This window comes from Thamnophis elegans, chromosome 14 (genome assembly GCF_009769535.1).
Source record: "Thamnophis elegans isolate rThaEle1 chromosome 14, rThaEle1.pri, whole genome shotgun sequence".
Lineage (NCBI taxonomy): Eukaryota > Metazoa > Chordata > Lepidosauria > Squamata > Colubridae > Thamnophis > Thamnophis elegans.
This window is the reverse complement of record NC_045554.1, coordinates 42,676,698-42,697,937: the sequence shown is the minus strand read 5'-3', so window position 1 is coordinate 42,697,937 and position 21,240 is coordinate 42,676,698. Positions and strand designations below refer to the sequence as shown.

The 21,240-nt window shown below is 43.5% G+C and overlaps 1 protein-coding gene across 1 annotated transcript in view; it reads right to left on the bottom strand.

Annotated features, from left to right (window-relative positions):
* Positions 1-21,240, bottom strand: part of ADCY7 (adenylate cyclase 7) — a 90,034-nt gene that overhangs the window by 3,143 nt on the left and 65,651 nt on the right. The window contains exons 13-26 of the mRNA XM_032230759.1: positions 19,854-19,934; positions 18,347-18,428; positions 17,248-17,345; positions 16,189-16,273; positions 14,698-14,835; positions 12,942-12,989; positions 10,972-11,016; positions 9,493-9,653; positions 8,266-8,347; positions 5,021-5,176; positions 3,754-3,900; positions 1,234-1,341; positions 316-430; positions 36-160 (exon numbers count right to left, since the gene is read on the bottom strand). Of these exons, the coding sequence (XP_032086650.1) occupies positions 36-160; positions 316-430; positions 1,234-1,341; positions 3,754-3,900; positions 5,021-5,176; positions 8,266-8,347; positions 9,493-9,653; positions 10,972-11,016; positions 12,942-12,989; positions 14,698-14,835; positions 16,189-16,273; positions 17,248-17,345; positions 18,347-18,428; positions 19,854-19,934 (1,471 nt within the window). The remainder of the gene's footprint in view (positions 1-35; positions 161-315; positions 431-1,233; positions 1,342-3,753; positions 3,901-5,020; positions 5,177-8,265; positions 8,348-9,492; positions 9,654-10,971; positions 11,017-12,941; positions 12,990-14,697; positions 14,836-16,188; positions 16,274-17,247; positions 17,346-18,346; positions 18,429-19,853; positions 19,935-21,240) is intronic.

The window sequence follows — 21,240 nt, the reverse complement described above, 5'->3', positions numbered from 1 at the left end:
TCCATTAAAATCCAAAATTTCCTGTCTTCTTTTACCTGGATTTTTCCAAGTTCTCCAGTAGTCTCCATTCTACTGGCAACATTGACCGTGTTTCCCCAAATATCATATTGGGGTTTGCGAGCACCGATCACACCAGCTACTACCGGTCCATGATTGATGCCTGCATAAATAGGACGATGAAGGAGAGAATAAACGTATGATATAAAATGTACACAGGTTGGATCCAAACTTGGAAGAAAACTATCAGTGTAACCTTAATAAAGTAGCATACCCACTCTTAGGATCTGGGAGATGCCCACCTCTTGCCAAACTTACCGACACGTAGACGGAAATTGTTGAACGAATGGCGGTTGATGCCATCTAGCTTAGTCATCAAGGCCATTGCGAATTCCACCATGATGCCAATTTGAGCACACTGTTTTTCTTGATCCTAAGCAGATGTTGGGAAGAGACACATCAATAGCAGAACTGTAAGTTATTTCAATAGCAATAGCAATTACCTCCCAAAGACCCGTTAGATCACACAGGGTCGGCCTCCTCCGGGTTCCGTCCACCAGCCAATGCCACCTGGCTACTACCCGGGGGAGGGCCTTCTCTGTGGCAGCTCCGGCCCTTTGGAACGAACTCCCCGCGGAGATTTGGACCCTCACCTCTCTCCAGGCCTTCCGGAAAGCCGTCAAAACCTGGCTGTGCCAGCAGGCCTGTGGTCGATGAGTTCCCCTCCCCTCTCGACTTGTATGGTTGTATGATTCTTGTTATTTTAATCACGTGTGTTGTGTTTTATGTTCCCTTTTTCCCCCTTTGAGTTGTTCGCCGCCCTGAGTCCCTCCCGGAGAAGGGCGGCATACAAATAAACTAAATCTTAATCTTAATCTTAATAGCAGTTAGACTTACATAGCGCTTCATAGGGCTTTCAGCTCTCTCTAAGCGGTTTACAGAGTCAGCATATCGCCCCCAACAACAATCCGGGTCCTCATTTTACCCACCTCGGAAGGATGGAAGGCTGAGTCAACCCTGAGCCGGTGAGATTTGAACCGCCGAACTGCAGAACTGCAGTCAGCTGAAGTAGCCTGTAGTGCTGCATTTAACCACTGTGCCACCTCGGCTCTCTGATATGAAATGAACTTGAAGATACATGGACTTCAGCTCAAAGAATTCTGGGAGGTGAAGTCCAGACATCTTCAGGTTGAGAAACACTGTTCGGAGGAATGAACTCTTCAAAAGGACACCTACCACATTATTCTCTTGACCAGGTACCACACACAATCCAGATGCTGCCATGTACGTGCTCCCAATAGTTTTGATTTTTTCAACCCCACTAAACTTAGGCTTTAGCAGCAGCTGTCGAAGGGGAAAAAAAGTGTATAGTATTTAGGAGTTGTCAATTATCTCACTTTATAGTGCTACGAAAGGCTACATTTTCTGGACAAATTAGCCAACTAAGGTTAAAGAGCTTCAACAGACAGTGAATTCAGTGTAATATTTTCAATTTTTTTTTGAAGATACCTTAAGGATAGAATTTACATGATTAATCTGCACAATTTGAGATTTTACGTGTGATTTCAACTCTCAAAATCCTGGTAAATGAGCCACACTTTTTAAATTTGTCACTTTTTAGTTTACGGAAGCTACCAATGGTGTAGGGTCTGCTTAGGTAGAGGGTTGGACTAAATAATCTCCAAGGTCCCTTCCAACTCTGTTAATCTGTATCAATTCAACATGAATGGTAGAGTAATAAAATTAAAATACTGTACAATATTCCAGCTTAATATAGGAAGTCTTCAGTTATTTTTATTCATTTGGCCCAATATTGTCTAATTAATCGCTATAGAAGGTCACCTTCTATAGAACCAGTTCCGAAATTCTTCCAATTTGAAGATGCGAAGAATGGAATCTGGAGCCATTCTGGTGCAAAATATTATGGGGTACAAATGAATTATGTTCCTTCCCTCCCACTGTTCCCAACTGATTCCTTCTTTAAATTTGATCAGCTCAAAAAATAATAAGAAACCCTTTCAATCAAACTTGATTCCTGGTGATCTCATTGACACAACCATTCATTATTATTTTTTTTGGCAAAAGTTCTTCCTCCCAAATAAGTTGTTCAACTTTCCAGTCAAATGGTATTTCCCTAAAGGTAAAGGTTCTCCTCGCACATATGTGCTAGTCGTTCCCCACTCTAGGGGGCGGTGCTCATCTCCGTTTCAAAGCCGAAGAGCCAGCGCTATCCGCAGACACCTCCATGGTCATGTGGCTGGTATGACTTAATGCCGAAGGCATACGGAACACTGTTACCTTCCCACCAAAGGTGGTTTCTATTTTTTGACTTGCATTTTTTACGTGCTTTCGAACTGCTAGGTTGGCAGCAGCTGGGACAAGTCACGGGAGCTCACTTCATTATGCAGCGCTCAGGATTCGAACCGCTGAAATGCTGACCTTTCTGATCCACAAGCTCAGCATCTTAGCCACTGAGCCACCGTGACCCTTTGGGTATTTCCCTGGCTGTGTCCTATTCAATTACAGATCATCTGTAACTTATAACCATTTGTTTAGTGACATTCGAAGTGCCAACGGCACTAAATAAGTGACTTATGACCATTTTTCACACTTACAACCATTGCAGCACCCCCATGATCAGGGGATCAAAATTCGGACACTTGGCAACTGGCTCATATTTAAACCGATTGCCAGGTCCCCGGGGGTGATGCAATCTCCTTTGGCGACCTTCTGACAAGCAAAGTCAATGGGGAAGCAAGATTCATTTAACAACCGTGTAACTAACTTAAAAATTGCATTGATTCACTTAACAACTATGGCAATCAAGGTCATAAAATGGGGCGAAACTCGCTTAACAAGTGTCTTGCTTAGCAACAGAAATTTTGGTCTCATTTGTGGTTGTAAGTCAAGGACTATTTGTACTAATCTCAGGCCTGATTAGTTCCCAGTTCAGACAAAGGTTAGCTTGGGACTGTCACTTGCCGAGACACACCCATTGTCCTTCCAAAACCTCCTGCGGGAGTGGCATCTATCTCCCACTAACATCTGCTTCAGATGGCGTCTACTAAGCCTGAGGCATGGATAAGTCACACCGATGGACAAACGCTGCTAAATATTTCAGGAGAAGGTTCTCGGAGTAGTAAATCAACCTTCGTAGAGTAGTGTTTCTCGGTTCCACCACAAATCTGCGGTAGACTAAAGCGCGCTCGACGAAAGCGCGTACGTGACGTCATCACAGCGCGACGAAAACGGCATGCTGTGAGCGGTAAATTTAAAATTAACGCGAAAACCTTACCCTAAACCTAACCCTAAGCCTAACCCTTAACCTAACCCTAAACCTAACCCTAAACCTAACCCTTAACCTAACGCTAACCCTTAACCTAACCCTAAACCTAACCCTAACGCTTAACATAAGCCTAAACCTAACCCTAACCCTTAACCTAACCCTAACCCTAACCCTAACCCTAACCCTAAACCTTACCTTTATGTGAATCGGCTTGCTTTAATTTTATTTTAATTTTAATTTAATTTATTTTTAATTTTATTTGTCGCGCTGCTGATGACATCATGTACGCGCTTTGATCGGGCGCGCTTTAGTGGACCGCGGTTTTGACGGGTCACGGTGTTTCTTAACTGTGGCCACTTGGAAGATGCGTGGGCTTCAAGCATTCCCCAACGTTGAAGCCCACACATCTTCAAACTGCCAAGGTTGAGAAACAGAGAAGCCTGACGAAGCCAAAGTCAACAAGGACTTACCTCATCAAAATCGGCGATGATCTCATTCAGGAGACGGAGACATTCCAGCCCCTCCTTGTTGACATCGCACTCGGTGTAAAATACCTTGAAGTCAGGGACCGAGGCAAACATGACGCAGACGCAATCATAAGATTGATGGTACCAGTCCTGAGGGACATGCAGTAATAGGTTCGTCAACAATTGCTTTCAACTTAATGCTCCACTCCAACCCCCTCCAACCACCACCACCCCATGTTAACCAAGGCAACAAGGACACACAAAGTTCCTTTCTAGTTAGCCCGCCGAAATTGCACACAAGTCAGAAATTGGATGCTACACAAAGGAGCGTGTCGCAAGGGGTGTTACTCTTCTCTTGTGCCAGACAGACAGCCCGTATTTCTTCCAATCTGTTTTCCTTGGGGGTACCTCTCAGGTCACTCCTTGAGGATCTATTAGCACCCCATGAGCGCTTGAGAAGCAACTCCCTAAGATGAATATCGTTCTTACAAAACTTGAAGTTCTACAGGATAATGAGGATGAGTGTTACTTATGTGGCGTATTCCTCAAAAGGGCACCACACAGCTTTAGGATTATTGTGGCCCGCCAGCAGCCAGCGGAACTGGAAGCAGATTCACCCAGTGAGGAGGTTGGGCAGGAACATGGGCCAGTCCTGGAGTCTGGGGAAGGCTCTGATGAGGGCTCTGTGTTGGAGACAGAGTGGGGGCCAGGGCTGTCTGACAGTTATCAGCTGCCTTCGGAGCTGGACATCAGTGGGCAGAAGAACAGCTGGAGCCTGTTCCCAGTGTGTGCATTTGCAGAATTGCCACTCCACTTTCGCTCCTCTTTTATTCCCTATGGGAGGGGCCATTCACCATCCACCTGTGGCTTTATTCCCAAGTCGACCCTTGTTCTTTAGCTGTTCCCTTCGTCTGGCATGCGCACATTGGGAACAGGCTCCAGCTGTTCTTCTGCCTCACTGATGTCTGACTCTGAAGGCAGCTGATAACTGACGTACGTCTCTGGCCCCCTCTCTGCCTCCAACACAGAGCCCTCATCAGAGCCTTCCCCAGACACCAGGACTGGCCCATCTTCCTCCCCAACCTCCTCACTGTCCGACTCTTCTGCCAGCTCCACTGGCCACTAGTGGGCCACCACACTAGGACTCTACTGCTTTCTTCTTAACTTGAGGGCAACTTCAGTGAATGAGCTCTTCAAGATCAACTGACATGCTACCAGCATCTTCAACCGAACATCTGCCACATAACAATACACAAATTTTTTCCCCTACCTCGTTTAATTTGTCGCCAATAAAATGGGCCGCCACATGAGCTGGGAGGACGTTTTCCAGCAGTAGCCTGTTTACATTCTCCATCGTTTCAAATGACTCATGTTCCTTTTTGAATTTGTTTTTCTGCAGGCAGTCCAGCCGACAATAATAGTCTATCTGCAAACAAACAGACAGTTACCAAAACTATCAGCGACAGATACAAAGTTTATCCCATATTGATGTTGTGAAGACTAGGAAACAATTGATTTATGACAAGCTAGATACAATGCCCTTAATCTGATTGATTTGCGTGTTTCAATGATTCCTACAAATTTTATTTTTAAGTGGACATGCATAGGATCTGTCTATCATCTTTGTCTGTCTGTCTGTCTGTCTATCCCTCAAACATCTCTCTCTCTCTCTCTCTCTCTCTCGTATCTGTCTGTCTACCTACCTATCTACCTAATCTATCTTATATCTATCTATATCTGTCTATCTAACTACCTACCTACCTACCATTTATATTATATCTGTCTGTCTGTCTATCTATCTATCTCTCAAACATCTATCTCTCAAGGTTGGACTAGAAGACCTCCAAGGTCCCTTTCAACTCTGCTACTGTATTGTATTGTAAACATTATCTATCTATCTATCTATCTATCTATCTATCTATCTATCTATCTACCTACCTACCTACCTACCTACCTACCTACCTACCTACCTACCTACCTATCATCTATCTTATATCTATCTATCCTCAAACATCTATCATCTATCATCTATCATATCTCTCTCTCTCTCTCTCTCTCTCTCTCATCTATCACCTACCTATTTATCTATCTATCTATCTCTATATCTATCTAATTTACAGAGCCACCCATCTCACGAGCAAATAACTCTAGGCAGCATACAACAAATATAAACAATAAATTGTGCTTCTAAAGTGGGTAAGGCACTGTATTTTCTTAACAACAACAACAAAAACACACCATAGTCCGTTTCCACTTTTGGGTACTTAAGCCTCCGTAGCTAAATCACCGTTCATTCTTTTTCCTGAACTGGTTGTTGATAGATAATTTGCCTCATTATATTTTAATATAAAAGCCCTGAATTTATTCAGACACACATCCTGCATATGGGGATTTATGCTTAGATCCACGCAATCATAGCGGCTTCATAGGCATACAGCTCAAACAAGTAAAATTATTAAGAAGAAGAATATCAAATGATTGCTAATTCAATATGGAACATCCCTGAGTAATGCCTTGGGATAAACAATTAATCGCAGTTTTAAAATAGCAACCTGCCTTTCAGGGGGAAATTAGACTATAATGAATGTTTTATGTGTGTACCAATGGGCTGAGATTTGTTCTTTTTGGTTTTGTGTGTGTGTATGGATAATATATTTCCACTATTAGGAAGCAGATGTACCAAATGAACCAGTTGGAGTTCCACCAGAAAACAATATTCCGGTGGAAAAGGAATCTGTTTGATTCAATATCTTCCATTGTCACACCCCCATGGCTCAAAAGGTTTGCTCTTGTCTTCTTTCAATGTAATTTTTGAGCATTAAAGTTGTGCCTTAAGAAAACAATGACAAAACTCCATTGTGATGTCAACATCCAGGTTTATAGCAATAGCAGTTAGACTTATATACCGCTTCGTAGGGCTTTCAGCCCTCTCTATGCGGTTTACAGAATCAGCATATCGCCCCCACAGTCTGGGTCCTCATTTTACCCACCTCGGAAGGATGGAAGGCTGAGTCAACCTTGAGCCGGTGAGATTTGAACCGCTGAACTGCAGATAACAGTCAGCTGAAGTGGCCTGCAGTACAGCACTCTAACCACTGCGCCACCTCAGCTCTATGGGTTTATGTTCTACCAACAATGCCTTTCACTTGCAGGAGAAGTCCTGCTCCACCATGGAGGGTGTGTTGAATCAACCTCATATTTTGGTTTTTCCCCCAAAGGTTTTTTTTTATTTTTTATTACATATTTTAACTTCTTTTATAAACGAAGTGCTGTCCGGGTTTTCCTCCTTTACATGTTCTGTTATGCATAGTTCATTTCACATCATATTTTCATTTCATATTTTAGTCATCTTATTTTCATTCCGTATTTTCCGTATTTTAACTTTAATTTCTTCTTGATATATAAACAATATCATTATTTGCCTCTCCAAGTTATTCAAATTTCACATATCATCTCCATTATTCTGTTTCAGTATCAATAACATACGTCCTCAAATTTAATTTTATATAGTGAACATTTCATTTAATTTTATATAGTAAACATTTCACTTAATTATAAACAGTTAATAGTATTAAATCTATTTCCCTCACATCATATAGGCTATCTACCATTAGGTATATTTACCGAATTTCATTCTATTCTACTAGTAAATCCTTTCCCTTCTATCCTCCTTTCAACCATTTTCTCTTAGTCTATCAGGAACGTCACTTCTCTTATATTCTGTCCTCTCCACCCATTCGCCTAGCTTTTTTTTGTTGTTGTTCTTGTAATTTCTATATTTTTTTTCTTTACGAGCTTTACGGTGCTAGTCGTTACTTTTAAAGCCCTACATGGTATCGGACCTGGTTACCTGAGAGACTGCCTCCTGCCAGTCACCTCCCAAAGACCTATTAGATCCCACAGACTATGCCTCCTCCAGATTCCATCTGCCGGCCAATATCGGCTGGCGACCCCCCGAGGGAGGGCCTTCTCTGTAGCCGCTCCGGCCCTATGGAACGATCTCCCCGTTGAGATCCAGACCCTTACTACCCTTCCGGCCTTCTGCAAAGCAACTAAGACCTAGCTGCTCCGGCAGGCCTGGGGCTGTTGAATTATCCAGCCCCATCCTATGTTATGACTGTTGCTGAATTTTTAATTGTTGTTTTTATTTTTGTACCCACCTTCCCTTTTTATTGTTAGCCGCCCTGAGTCTTCCCGGAGTAGGGCGGCATACAAGCTAAATAAACTCAACTCAAACTCAAACTGTGGGAAAACTTTGCAATATGGTTGGATTATTTTCAGAGTTGCAAAGGAGATCTATGTTTTATTTTTTCACAGTTCAGTTTCTATTGTGTACATTTGTCATTCGATACATTTGTCCTGCGAACAAACAATGGTGACAATGACAGATGCAAAGAACAACAATGACAATAATGACTGACAGAAAGACACGCCTCGGTCTTAGAGTCAACTTTCCCAGTTCCTGGGCTGAAAATTTGAGGAGATATAGAACAAAAGTCACAAAGAAATCCATACCTGCTTGGACAACAAAACCAGCGTTATATAAAAGAGTGCCAGGTACAAATTGATCATCACTCTGGGATTTTTTATAAAAAGCCTGAAGGAGAAAATTTAAAAAAAAAAACAAATTAGAACAATTACACGACACACACGTGTTTATGATTGAAAAGGTCCAAAAGTCTGAACTGCACAATGCTTAAGAAAGAAAACTTGCACTAATATTTGTAAAAAGTATCTTCCTCAAGAGAAACAGTGAAGTGGAAGGAAGGAAGGAAGGGAGGGAGGGAGGGAGGGAGGGAGGGAGGGAGGGAGGGAGGGAGGGAGAGAGGAAGCATCTTTGTGTGAAGGGGAGGAAGGGAGGAAGGACGGAACAAAAGGAAAGGAAAGAGAAAGAGAGAGGAAGTGTGTTGGGAGGGAGGGAGGAAGGATAGAGAGAGAGAGAAAGCATGTTTGTGTGAAGGGGAAGGAGGGGGAGGGGGAAGGAGGGACAGACGAAGAGAGAGAGAAAGTATGTGAGAGGAAGGAAGGAAAGGACAGAAGAAGAGAGAGAGAGAGAGAAAAAGCAGGAAGAAGAGAGAGAGGGTGTTGGGAGGGAGGGAGGAAGGGAAGGAGGAAGGAAAGGAAGGAAGGAAGGAAGGAAGGAAGGAAGGAAGGAGAGAGGAAGCATGTTTGTGTGAAGGGGGAGGAAGGGAGGAAGGAAGGAACAAAAGGAAAGGAAAGAGAGAGGAAGTGTGTTGGGAGGGAGGGAGGAAGGAGAGAGAGAGAAAGTATGTGAGAGGAAGGAAGGAAAGGACAGAAGGAGAGAGAGAGGGAGAGAAAGCAGGAAGGAGAGAGAGAGAGAGGGTGTTGGGAGGGAGGAAGGAAGGAAAGGAGGAAAGGAAGGAAGGAAGGAAGGAAGGAAGGAAGGAAGGAAGGAAGGAAGGAAGGAAGGGAGAAATGTGAGGTCACTTCCAACTTGTTAAGAGCTTTCATTTTCGTGCTCAAAACAAAGAATGGAACTGGGCAGATCCTATTTACAAGAATGACATTCAATAAACAATCCAGTGGGCCCTTATCACATTTTGTAGCATCCTGTCCAAGGCAACAGGCACTCCCACAAAGTTCTCAGGTGGGAAACAGCGTCTTAAAATAGTCCCACCAGACCTGAATAACTTGATCTCTTCCAGTATGATTTCATGGTGGATTTCACCCCACCCCATCCCCCCGGCAGAGTTGCTTTCGAGATATAAAAGCCCTTCCTACCTCTTGGCACATTCCTGTTCGCAGGTGAGATTCGGATTGCTGTTAAATATGACGAAATACCCCACAATGGCTCCTGAGAGCAACATTAGCTTGAGTTCAAAACTCATTCGAAGGAACACGGAGCATGCAATGAAGCCCAGAATGCAGCAGTAGGCGTAATACTGGTATAAAAAGAAGGATTTAAGCAAGAGTTAGCAAATATGTTCATGTCACACTACTAGCAGAGGGCTTATTATTACTATTATAGCAATAGCAGTTAGACTTATACACTGCTTCATAGGGCTTTCAGCCCTCTCTAAGCGGTTTACAGAGTCAGCATATTGCCCCCAACAACAATCCGGGTCCTCATTTTACCCACCTCGGAAGGATGGAAGGCTGAGTCAACCTTGAGCCCGTGAGATTTGAACAGCCGAACTGCCGAACTAGCAGTCAGCTGAAGTAGCCTGCGGTGCTGCACTCTAACCACTGCGCCACCTCGGCTCTTTGTGTTAAAAGATTGCATATCTCAATAGATAAATTTACAGGGGCGTCCACCATTGGCAACTCTAAGAGCTGTGGACTTCAATTCCCAGAATTCCCCAGCCAGCCCTGATAAAAATGCTTGGATGCCTCCTGACGTAAGGTAAAGGTTCCCCTTGCACATATGTGTTAGTCGTTCCTGACTCTAGGGGGCGGTGCTCATCTCCGTTTCAAAGCCGAAGAGCCAGCGCTGTCTGAAGACGTCTCCGTGGTCATGTGGCCGGCATGACTCAACACCAAAGGCGCACGGAACGCTGTTACCTTCTCACCAAAGGTGGTTCCTATTTTTCTACTTGCATTTTTTACACGTTTTCGAACTGCTGGGTTGGCAGAAGCTGGGACAAGTAACGGGAGCTCACTCCGTTATGCGGTACTAGGGATTCGAACCGCCGAACTGTCGACCTTTCTGATCGACAAGCTCAGCGTCTTAGCCACTGGAGTCCCTGTGCCTCCTGATATACATGCAATTATTTAACACTGCATCTTGAAATTAAGCAAATTGGGCAAAGCAAAAGACACATCTCCTCTGCACAGTTGTGAAGAAGCAGACACAACTTTAGAGAACCCGTGTTGCTGTTAAGATGGCAATTCGAGAGCATGGCTTCAAATGGAAACAGATCAGATCCTACAAATGATTCAGAGGTGGGATTGAGCCGGTTCGCTCTGGTTCAGGCAAACTGGTAGCGACAGCTGCACGAGGCTCCGCCCACTTGCCCCGATGTAATGCGTGAGCACTGCAAACTGGTAGGGAAAGGAAGTGAATCCCACCTCTGACCTGAGTGTAATGGTTGCAACCCTATTTTTTTCCCCATCAGGGTCATAACTTGAAATGGTCGCTGCACAATGCAGTCGCTAAGCGAAGTCTAACTGCATAAACTTGATACATTTGCGACTGCCTTTTTACCCAGGGCGGGGCCCCAAAATCTATATTTTTAAAATATTACATTCATCTTCACTCACCGGGTAAATCATAACCGATCCATCTTCAGTAATGTTTCCTGACGCCTGTATGTTTTTTTTGGGGGGGGGGGGGCAGAGAGAGGAAAAACATAAATAATTACTGAGGTGATAAATTGAGCTTCACACAAGCAAATCTGGAAGGGGAAAAATTAACAGAAATATGCAAGAGGGGTAAAATATTTTGTAGTTCTGGGAAGGTTCTGGGTAATATTTGGAGTGGTGGGATTCAAATAATTTAGCAACCGGTTCTCTGCCCTAATGACCAGCTCGGTAGGCGTGGCTCAGTGGTCATGTGACCATGTGGGCATGGCCAACTCAACTGTCACTCAGATCAATGAGCGCTTCGCCTTAGCTGTGACAGTGTAATAAGGGTTAACCGGAGAGGCAGTTTCTCTAAGCAGGGCAATAAAGATGAGGCTAGAAACAACTCCAGAATGTTTCCTTCCTGCCTTCCTTACAGGATTAGCCCTGTAAAGTGGGGAGAAACAAAAGGCGATTTCTTCCAACAACCGGTTCTCCAAACTGCTTAGAAAGTTAACAACCGGTTCTCGCGAATAGGTGCGAACCGGCTGAATCCCACCTCTGGAAGGGGCTCAGACCGGCTCCTTCCTAACTTACTGGAATATAAGAAGGAGGGAAGATACATGCCTTATTATTACACCTAATCTCAATAAAGTGTAATTCTAGTCTGCCTGTAAATATTTTCCAGTGGGGCTGATGATAACAATTACAGATTGTCCTTGACTGAATGACCACAATTGAACTCCAATTAACCATTATTAAGCAAGGCAGTTGTTAAGTGAATTGTGTTTCACTTTCTGGCAACAGTTGTTAAGCAAATCGCTGCAGTTGGTAACGGAAACATGTGGTCATTAAGTGAATCTGGTTCCCCCCCCCCGCTGACTTTGCTTGTCAGACGCTGAATGGGAAGGTTGGAAAGGGTGACGATCACTTGAACCCAGGACAACGCAACTGTCATCAGCCCACGCCAGTTGCCAAGCGCCCAAATTTTGATCACGGGACCAGGGGGAAATGCCGCAACTGTTTGTCAGCGCTGTAGTAAACTTCAAACCGTCATTAAATGAATGGTTGTAATCAGGGGTGGGATTCAGCCGGATATTACCAGATGTTAATTTTAATCTGGTTTGCTGAACCGGTAGTTGCAAGGACTGGTTGACTGCCCCCACCATCACCCCTCCCCGGGAGTCGCCACGCAGCCTGTTCATCGTGCCAGGTATGTGCAGGGCCTGCGTTGAGGCTCCGAAGGGCGAAAAATGGGCCTACTACCGGAAGTAACGGAAGTAACAAAAAACGGGTCTGTTTCCAACCTTCGGAGCCTGGGGGAGGCCATTTTGGCCCTCCTGGAGGCTCAAGGAAAGGCTCCGGAGCCCGGGGAGGGCAAAACACCCCCCCTACGGTGCATGAAGCCAACTAAGTCATGCCTTCATCACCACACCCACCCAGCAACCGGGCAGAGAAGTGGTTGCTCAAATTTTTCAATCCCACCCCTGGTTGTAATTTGAGAACTGCCTGGAAAGATGACGCTTCTCCCCCCGCCCCAAACTAACCAAAAGTTATGCATGGGATTATTACTATTTTTTTTTTCAAAATAAACATTTCCAAAGTCACTTTAATCATTTGCCTTCTAATTTTTAACCCGGCTTTTAGCCAAGAGCATTGACAGAATATCAAGGCAGCATAATGAAGGTCAGATCCCAAAACAGCCAAAGGTTCGTTTGTAAATCTCCACCCTGCAACAAGTCTTCGTTTAAAAAAAGGGGGGCAATTTGCGAGCAGCAACCACAAATCAAAAAGGCGATGGAAAAGCGAGATAATGCAGGTAAAGTCAGCGTAGCCTATAATCAAAACATTACATGGAGTATTTTCACCTTGAGATAAGAAAGCCAGCCCACACCTGCTACTAAACCCAAGCAATTACTCTAGCCAATAAAACAGCTTTTTTCACTCACTGGATTGGCATGTGAGGAAGTGTGATCTTCACCAAACTGGCGCACTGGCTAATGAAGACATTAAAAACTGGTTAGGGAATATTTTGGTAACAATTCAAAACACATACATTTATTGCCAAAGCAGCAAGAGTTTTCAGAAGGAAGAGAGGGTGGTGGAAGGCACAGATGAGTGGAACTAAAGAAGCTTCTTGGATAAGAACATTTTTAAACCAAGAAAGTCCAGTTGGTTTAAATTGTTGGAACAGTGACAATATATTTAAAGTAGGAAAACCCAGCACAACAGCAACCACATTCACTGTCGGATTCCCCATATTTCTTAGTGCTTTTCTGTTCCCAAAGCCTGCCCAACTTCACTGAAGCTTTGCTTCTCAGCTACTTTGCATTTTGTAGCATGAATTCCCCAAGTTGGGTGCATACTCCTTGCTAGCTTCAACTGTGGAGGTGGTTAGTAGTATCGAACTTTTGGGTGTGCAGGTTAGCTTGGTTGCTCAACAGTGAGACATTGGGGAAAGGGGCACAGCAGCGCCTGCATTTTCTGTGTCGTATGAGAAGAACACATCTTCCTTCCACTGTCCTTACCACTTTCTATAGAGGGAGGATGGAAAGCATCCTGCCGTATTCTATTACTGTGCGGTTTGGAGGTGTTACTGTTTTGGACAGGACACACGGACACAAACATACGTACATACATTCAGGTATGTGTATGGATATGTGTGTGTATGTATGTGTCAGGCCTGCAGTCATATTCCTTTCTGGATCTTTGGCCTGTCACACTCTCTCTTATTTTACTATGCTGTTTCATTAGTAGGGAATTGGGAGGGGGGAAATAGTAAAGAGTGGAATGCGATGTTGTCAAAATAAAATTCCTTTCTAGAGTCCAAGGTCATCCTTTGTCTTTGCACCTCTGCACCTGACCAGAACTGGATGGGTGGAATTGCCAGCATGGCAATGGAAGATTGGACCATGGGACGGGCTTGTGGGTGTGGGGGCAAGATCATGAACTTTCAACTGGGTGGGGAAATCCGGGAAACTTTCAGTTTCAGGTTTTCACAGATGTGCCAACATGACTCTCTTCATAAATTGGAACTTTGAGCAATACTTTGCTTTGGACTGTGATTTAATTTTGGATGTTATTTGGAATGTTGACAGTATGTATGTCAGGCCTGCAATTATATTTCTTTTAGAATTGTGGCTTGCCACACTTTCTCTTATTTCATTATGCTGTTTCATTAGTATAGTTGATGGGAGGGGGGAATAGACAGGAGTAGGATTGTGGAATGTATTATTATTCTTTACTAGAAGCCAAGGTCATCTTTTGTCTCCGCACTTTTACACCTGACCGGAAGCAGCTGGGTGGAGATGCCAGCGTGGAAGAAGAACATTCGACCATGTGATGGATTGTGGGTGTGGGGACAAGATCATGAACTTTTAACTGGGTGGAATTCTGATGTCATTTCCAGAATTGGGATTAACACAGATGTGCTAAGATGTCTGCTTTATTAAATTGGAGCTTTAAGGATCGTTTTGCCTTGGACTCTGATTTAATTCTACATGATACTTGGAACGCTGACAGTATGTATATGGGAGCGGGCATCAGAATTTCATTTCTTAATGTGCCAGTGTGTGACAATAAAGGTTATCCTATCCCCTCCGCTCCCCTCCCATTGTATAAGGCCTTCCCATCAACCACGACTGCAGATGGAGACAGGCGGGGTCACTGCATACTTCCCCATTAATACTCAACGGAAGGCATTACCAGGTTGAAAACAGCAATTATCAGCAGCGAGCCGAGGGCAAGGATTGCCAGGGGAAGCCTGACCGATGGCATCGTCTCCACTTTCTCAGAAAGCCGGCAGAAGTAGCGTGCTAGTGGCCACCGCTTTGCGCAGCATCTCTGCCAACGGGGAAGAAAGATTTCAAGATAGAAAATACATCGCCTGTTCCATACACCTTCATACATCATAGCATCATACGTGTGTGTGGTTCTGAGGATAATTAGGACCGTTGGAACCACACGGTTTAGATAAAGGGACTTACGGGAGTCCCAAAAGTGTTTTTTCAAAAGGCAACTGGACTTCGTTTTCCCCCCCTGAAGACGTTTTGTTTCTCATCTGAGAAGCTTCTTCGATTCAGTCAGAAGAAGCAAGACATCTTCAAGGGAAAAAACAACAACAAAGAAAGTCCAGTTGTCTTCATCGGTCCTTAGCATCTCCAGTTAAAAGAGTCTTAGTGGCTGCTCCGGTCTGTGGCTGCTCCAGCCCTCTGGAACGATCTCCCCGTGGAGATTCGGACCCTCACCACCCTTCAGGCTTTCAGGCTTTCCGTAAAACCGTTAAGACCTGGCTGTTCCAGCAGGCCTGGGGCTGCTGAGTTCCATCCCCACTCGAATTGGTATGCTTGTTGAGACCTTTCAAATTGGTTCTGTATAGTTGTTTGTCTTTGTTTTCTTTTCCTTTTGTATTGTTTCCCTTCCCTTCCGGTTTTGTTAGCCGCCCTGAGTCCCTCGTGAATAAGGCGGCATACAAGTTGAATAAAACCAAACCAAACCAAACCACTTAGGCCCCACAGCTGGGAAGGACTCTTTCTGCTCCCAACCTTGCAGAGTTACTGCTATTCCTTTGGCCGCACTAAACTAGGAAGACCAAGGATCTAATTTGCAAGCTAGAAACCTTCCACGCTTTGTTTACTGGAAAGGAAGGTTGGAGCAGGAACCACTTAGGGTATGTCTGCATTAGAGATGCACTGTCATCTATTCTGACGGTAAGCAAGAAATGCAAAAGGCATTCGACATAGTTCAGTGGTTACCTAGGAAACAGCAATTCCATTAGACCAGGGGTGTCAAACTCAAGGCATGAGGGCTGGATCCGGCCCACAGGGTGCTTAGATCTGGCCCTTCCTGAAAAGAAGTGAAGGACTGGCCCGCAGTGCCTATGCCAGTGAAAACGGAGCTTGGGAGTAGCTGAAAATGGAGCTTGGGAGCCTGTTTTCGCTGGCAGAGTGCTCAGGCCACCACTTGAGTGATGTTGAGCTGGCTATGCCCACCCTGGCCATGCCCACTCCAGCTCCCTAAGGTCAAACACAATCCTGATGTGGCCCTCAATGAAACTGAGTTTGACACCCCTGAATTAGATGGTTATCATGCTGGCTGGGGAATTCTGGGAGTTGAAGTCCACGTATCTTAAAGTTGCTTGGGTTGAGAAAAACAGCTCTAAAGTTTTGAGTTCCCTTCTTTTTTCTTTTTACTTACCCAACAGTCATCCGCAAAGCAGACACACAAAATCAGCCCCATGATGATTGCAACAATCCCAAATGAGATTCCTAAGGTTCGTGAGCTGAAAGAGAGAATGAGGATTGATTGATTGATCGATTGATTGATTCAGCGCATGACTTATCGCTCTTGGATTAGCAATATATAAATTAACATTTCAACTAGATGAGTAAGAGAACGAGGAAGGAAAGAGCAAGCAAAAGCAGATTGACGAATTCAGGAATTGTAAATTCTCCAGAAAGGTCTGAATCTCTTCTACTGCAAAGCTGGTGCCTGAAAATGTGGAGTTTGATGTTCAATCTTAATTACGATCACACAATCCAAGTGCTTTCCCCGCCCCCACCTAAGTGGCTTTTCACTATGCAGGAAATATTAGATATAATCACAGCTTTGAGGAAAGAACAGATCTGTGGGAAATTCCCTTTCTTTCTTTCTTTCTTTCTTTCTTTCTTTCTTTCTTTCTTTCTTTCTTTTCTTTTCTTTTTTCTTCTTCATCTCCTTCCTCCTCCTCCTCCTCCTTTAAATACTTTCCCTTGAGGTGAAGGAGGCTCGTAGATTATGGCAAGATATCATCTCCACCCCTTCTTTTATCTGTCTTGTAGTTAATTTTAATGTTTTACTTCCAATCTTTGAACGTTCTTAACCTTTTAATGGTTTCAGACAGTTATTTATGGCATTGTAAGTCACCCAGCATTGCTAGATGGTGAGATGAGTGGCATATAACTGTAATGTAATAAAATAAATAAAATTTCTTGGTACTTAAAACAATAAAGGTATATGGAAAGCAAGCATATTAAGAAGAATATGGGTGGCTTTTTTGTTTCCTTGTTACTCTACACCTTATTATTCTACTCCATGAGGGGGGAAAAATTCTACAGTTTTGCAAAGAAGCCTCTGAACCTGCGAAAATAATAGAGTTATAGAATAAAGGAAGTCCTGACAATTTAATTGATTTAATAGGATGCATAGACAATCATTGGGGCTCGAAGAAGACACAGACTGGATTGATGGCATAATAGAAATAAAGACAACACTTACTTTGAGGTAATGCATATCTGCACCGCAAACATGCACAGCAGGACAATGCCAGCACAGACAAAATAACCCTTCAGTTTGGGAATAGCAATTGTGCGATACTGTAAAAAAAAAAGAAACAGAAAAGACTTCGATATATTCCTAAAACACCAGCTCTTAGGGTGTCACGGAGGAAAAATAAATAAGGAAACAGAGTGAGCCCTAGCATAAATAAGTTCTTTGCTATATACATATAGGATTGCAGGTAATCCGCAACTTATAACCAATCATTTAGTGGGTGTCACAATGGCACTTTAAAAAGTGACTTATGATCTGTCCCAGAGGTGGGTTCCTGCCAGTTCGCACCAGTTTGGTAGAACCAGTTCGTCAAATCTACCGAACCAGTTAGACAAGGTTCCACCAGTGGACCCGGAAAGCAGGCCACACCTACAGAAGAGGTTCCAAAATTTTTTGAAACCCACCACTGGTCCTTGGATATGATTATTCTACACTATCATGCTCATATTTATAAAATTCAGTGCCTCTGTGAAAGGTAAGGATGACTCCTGCGTTTGTGGTGCAATCAGAACATTGCGTGTGTTGAAGTCGTTTTAACGCAAACCAAAGATGCCTTTGAAAAAACAAGTTGACATCATATTCTTATGCATGCCAGTGCTGTGTGGGAGGTAATTTAAGGTGGTTCTGACAAGTGTCGTCGGCATCTTCATATCCGGTCACATGGGCGGCAAGCCACTCCCATCCGGTCACATGGGCAGCAAGCCACTCCCACAAAAGTGACCACACCCACAGAATAGGTTCGAACAATTTTTGAAACCCACCACTAATACAATCCTACCAAATAGAGGCATCAGATTCCTTAAAAAAAAAACATGCCATATTCAAAAGAAATCTGAAAATACCCTTTTCTAGCACACTGATTGAAGCTAAATGAATGGAAAATTGTGTCTCAGCCTAAAAATCCTGTAAACAGGAAACTGTAAGATTACATTTTGATTTGTTAAGGTTAGCTTCCTTTTCAAACGGTAAAACCTAAAAAAAAAACCGTTTTGGGAGGGCTTGAAAGATTTTACTCTTGTAGACATTCCTCCAATGTCTCACAAACCTCTTTTTCCAATCCTGTTTCGACAAAGCACAGCAGAAACCCACACAGTCCACGGAAATCATCTTTCTGGCCGCACCACGGCCTGCACGAAGGAAAGGAAAACAGAAACTAAGCATCCAATGTGAAATTATAATAATTTTAAGTCAAGGATTTGTTCGTCGGAAAGCCAGGCTATTAAAAAAAAAGACACGGAAGTATTAGAATTAAGACAAAATAAAGGAAAGGAGAGCAGCAAAAGGTGGGGGGAGGGGAGGATTAAGAGCCCACGTGGCGCAGTAGTTAAATGCAGCACTGCAGGCTACTTCAGCTGACTGCAGTTCTGCAGTTCGGCTGTTCAAATCTCACTGGCTCAGGGTTGACTCAGCCTTCCATCCTTCCGAGGTGGGTAAAATGAGGACCCGGATTGTTGTTGGGGGCAATATGCTGACTCTGTAAACCGCTTAGAGAGGGCTGAAAGCCCTATGAAGCAGTATATAAGTCTAACTGCTATTGCTATTGCTATATAAAACTTTCTACTTTGTTTTACGACCTTCAATCAAAACCGGAGAAAAGGTAAGAATATGGTTCTAAATGATTAAGCAGTTCTGAATGACGTTTTCACTGGGTTCCGGCATTACAGAACCAAAATGTATTTCTTAGAACTATCTAGCCTCCATGGCGTCTTTGTAGTTGCTGCATCGTGTGTGAAATGAAGACTTAATTTTGCTTTAAGTGCTTTTAAAAGCCTGTAACACTAAACCTTCTCATTAGCATCTGGCACAGAGAGAATTTTAGATGAAAAGTTGGAGCCAGATTAGAATTCCAGAAAGGAGCTACAATATTAAAGAATAACTGGCTGTCTTTAAGCCTAGACTGGGTTACATCACAGTTGTTTTGCGGTGATGAATCTCAAATAACACACACAGTCCTTGACTTACAACCATTTCCATAGCAACCGTCAGAAGTTACAACACCACTGGGGGAAAAATACAGTCAATGGGGAAGCCAGATTCACTGAACAACTGAGGTACTAACCCATCAATTGCAGTGATTCACTTAACGGCTGTGGCAAGAAAGATCATAGAATGGGGCAAAACTCCCTTAACAAAAGTCTCGGTGAATAACAGAAATTTTGGGCTCAAACTTGGAATTTATTTTACCAGTGGGTGGAAAGAAAGGGGTGAAGAGTAAGAATGGCATTGTATTGTTAAGCAAATTAAATACCCAGACAATGCAATGTTTATTGTTTATGGACCGAGCCACGGTGGCACAATGGTCAGAGTGAAGTACTGCAGGCTACTTCTGCTGACTGCCGGCTGCCTGCAATTGGGCAGTTCGAATCTCGCTAGGCTCAAGGTTGACGCAGGGACTTATACTTTCATTTGGGTGGGGAAAACCTGGAAGCTTTCAGATCCGGGTTTCCCCAGATGTGCCAATATGACATCTCTAATAAATTGGAACTTTGAGTCTTCTTTCATTGGGGGTGTTACTTTGAACCCTGACAAAAGGACCTCTTCTGTTTTCTTACTTGGCTGAATTCAGGCCCTCAATGGTCGACATCATCTTATCGTTGATTTCTTCTTCCATTCTTCCTTTCTGAGAGGTATTTCTGAAAAGAAACAAAGGAAAAAACGACACCGTGAAAAAAAAGGATTCCTTCCAAACGTTCAGAGAATCGACTAGGATGGGAGGGGAACATCCCAGATTAACTAGAGGACCACTTCCCAAGCTGAAAATAACAGAATTATTTATTTATTTTTAAAAAAATCCAAATTTTGGCCGCTAGGATGTTGAGAATGAGAAACGAAGATTTGTGAAGAGACAAGAGATTTCACCTGCATTAAACTACAGTAAAGATGCTCCTTTATCATCCAAGAATTGTACACTGCTGAATGGATTTGTGTGATTTTTTTGTGGCTTTACGCTGGAGAAAGAAGGTTCTTGGGCTGAATTCGCATCCTAATTCATAATTTGACTCCTTTGGCGATAGCTAAGCTGAAAGCTCGGTAAACAAGTTCACAAACCATGATTTAGGGTTTAGCTTGCTGCATGTGAATCCATCCACTGTTATCTTTTTGTGGGATGTCAACTGCTTTCGAGCAGGGGTGTGTCCAACTTTTGGCAACATTAAGATCTGTTGACTTCAACTCCCAGAATCCCCCAGCTAGTCATGTCGGTCATTTAATATTTTTCATTGTATAAAATACAATAAAATAAAATAAAATAGGAGGTTAAGGGAAGGAAAGGGAACGGGAAAAGGAGGTGTGAAATACAAGGGGGAAGAGAAAGAGAAAGAAAAGGGGAGCATTGACTTCCAACTCTCCCTAGCACAGTACAAGATAAACACACTTCAACCTCCACTTTTTACTTTTACATATTAATATATAACTAGCACAGGTGGGTTCCTACTAGTTCGCACCTATTCGGTAGAACCGGTTCGTCAAATCTACCGAACCGGTTAGAAGAGGCTCCACCAGTGGACCCGGAAAGCAGGCCACACCTACAGAAGAGGTTCCAAAGTTTTTTGAAACCCACCACTGGTCCTTGGATATGATTATTCTACACTATCATGCTCCTATTTATAAAACTCAGGGCCTCTGTGAAAGGTAAGGATGACTACTGCGTTTGTGGTGCAATCAGAACATTGCGTGTGTTGAAGTTGTTTTAACGCAAACCAAAGATGCCTTTTAAAAAACAAGTTGACATCATATTCTTATGCATGCCAGTGCTGTGTGGGAGGTAATTTAAGGTGGTTCTGACAAGTGTCATCGGCATCTTCATATCCAGTCACATGGGCGGCAAGCCACTCCCATCCAGTCACATGGGTGGCAAGCCACCCCATCCGGTCACATGGGCAGCAAGCCACTCCCACAAAGGAGGCCACACCCATAGAGTAGGTTCGAACAATTTTTGAA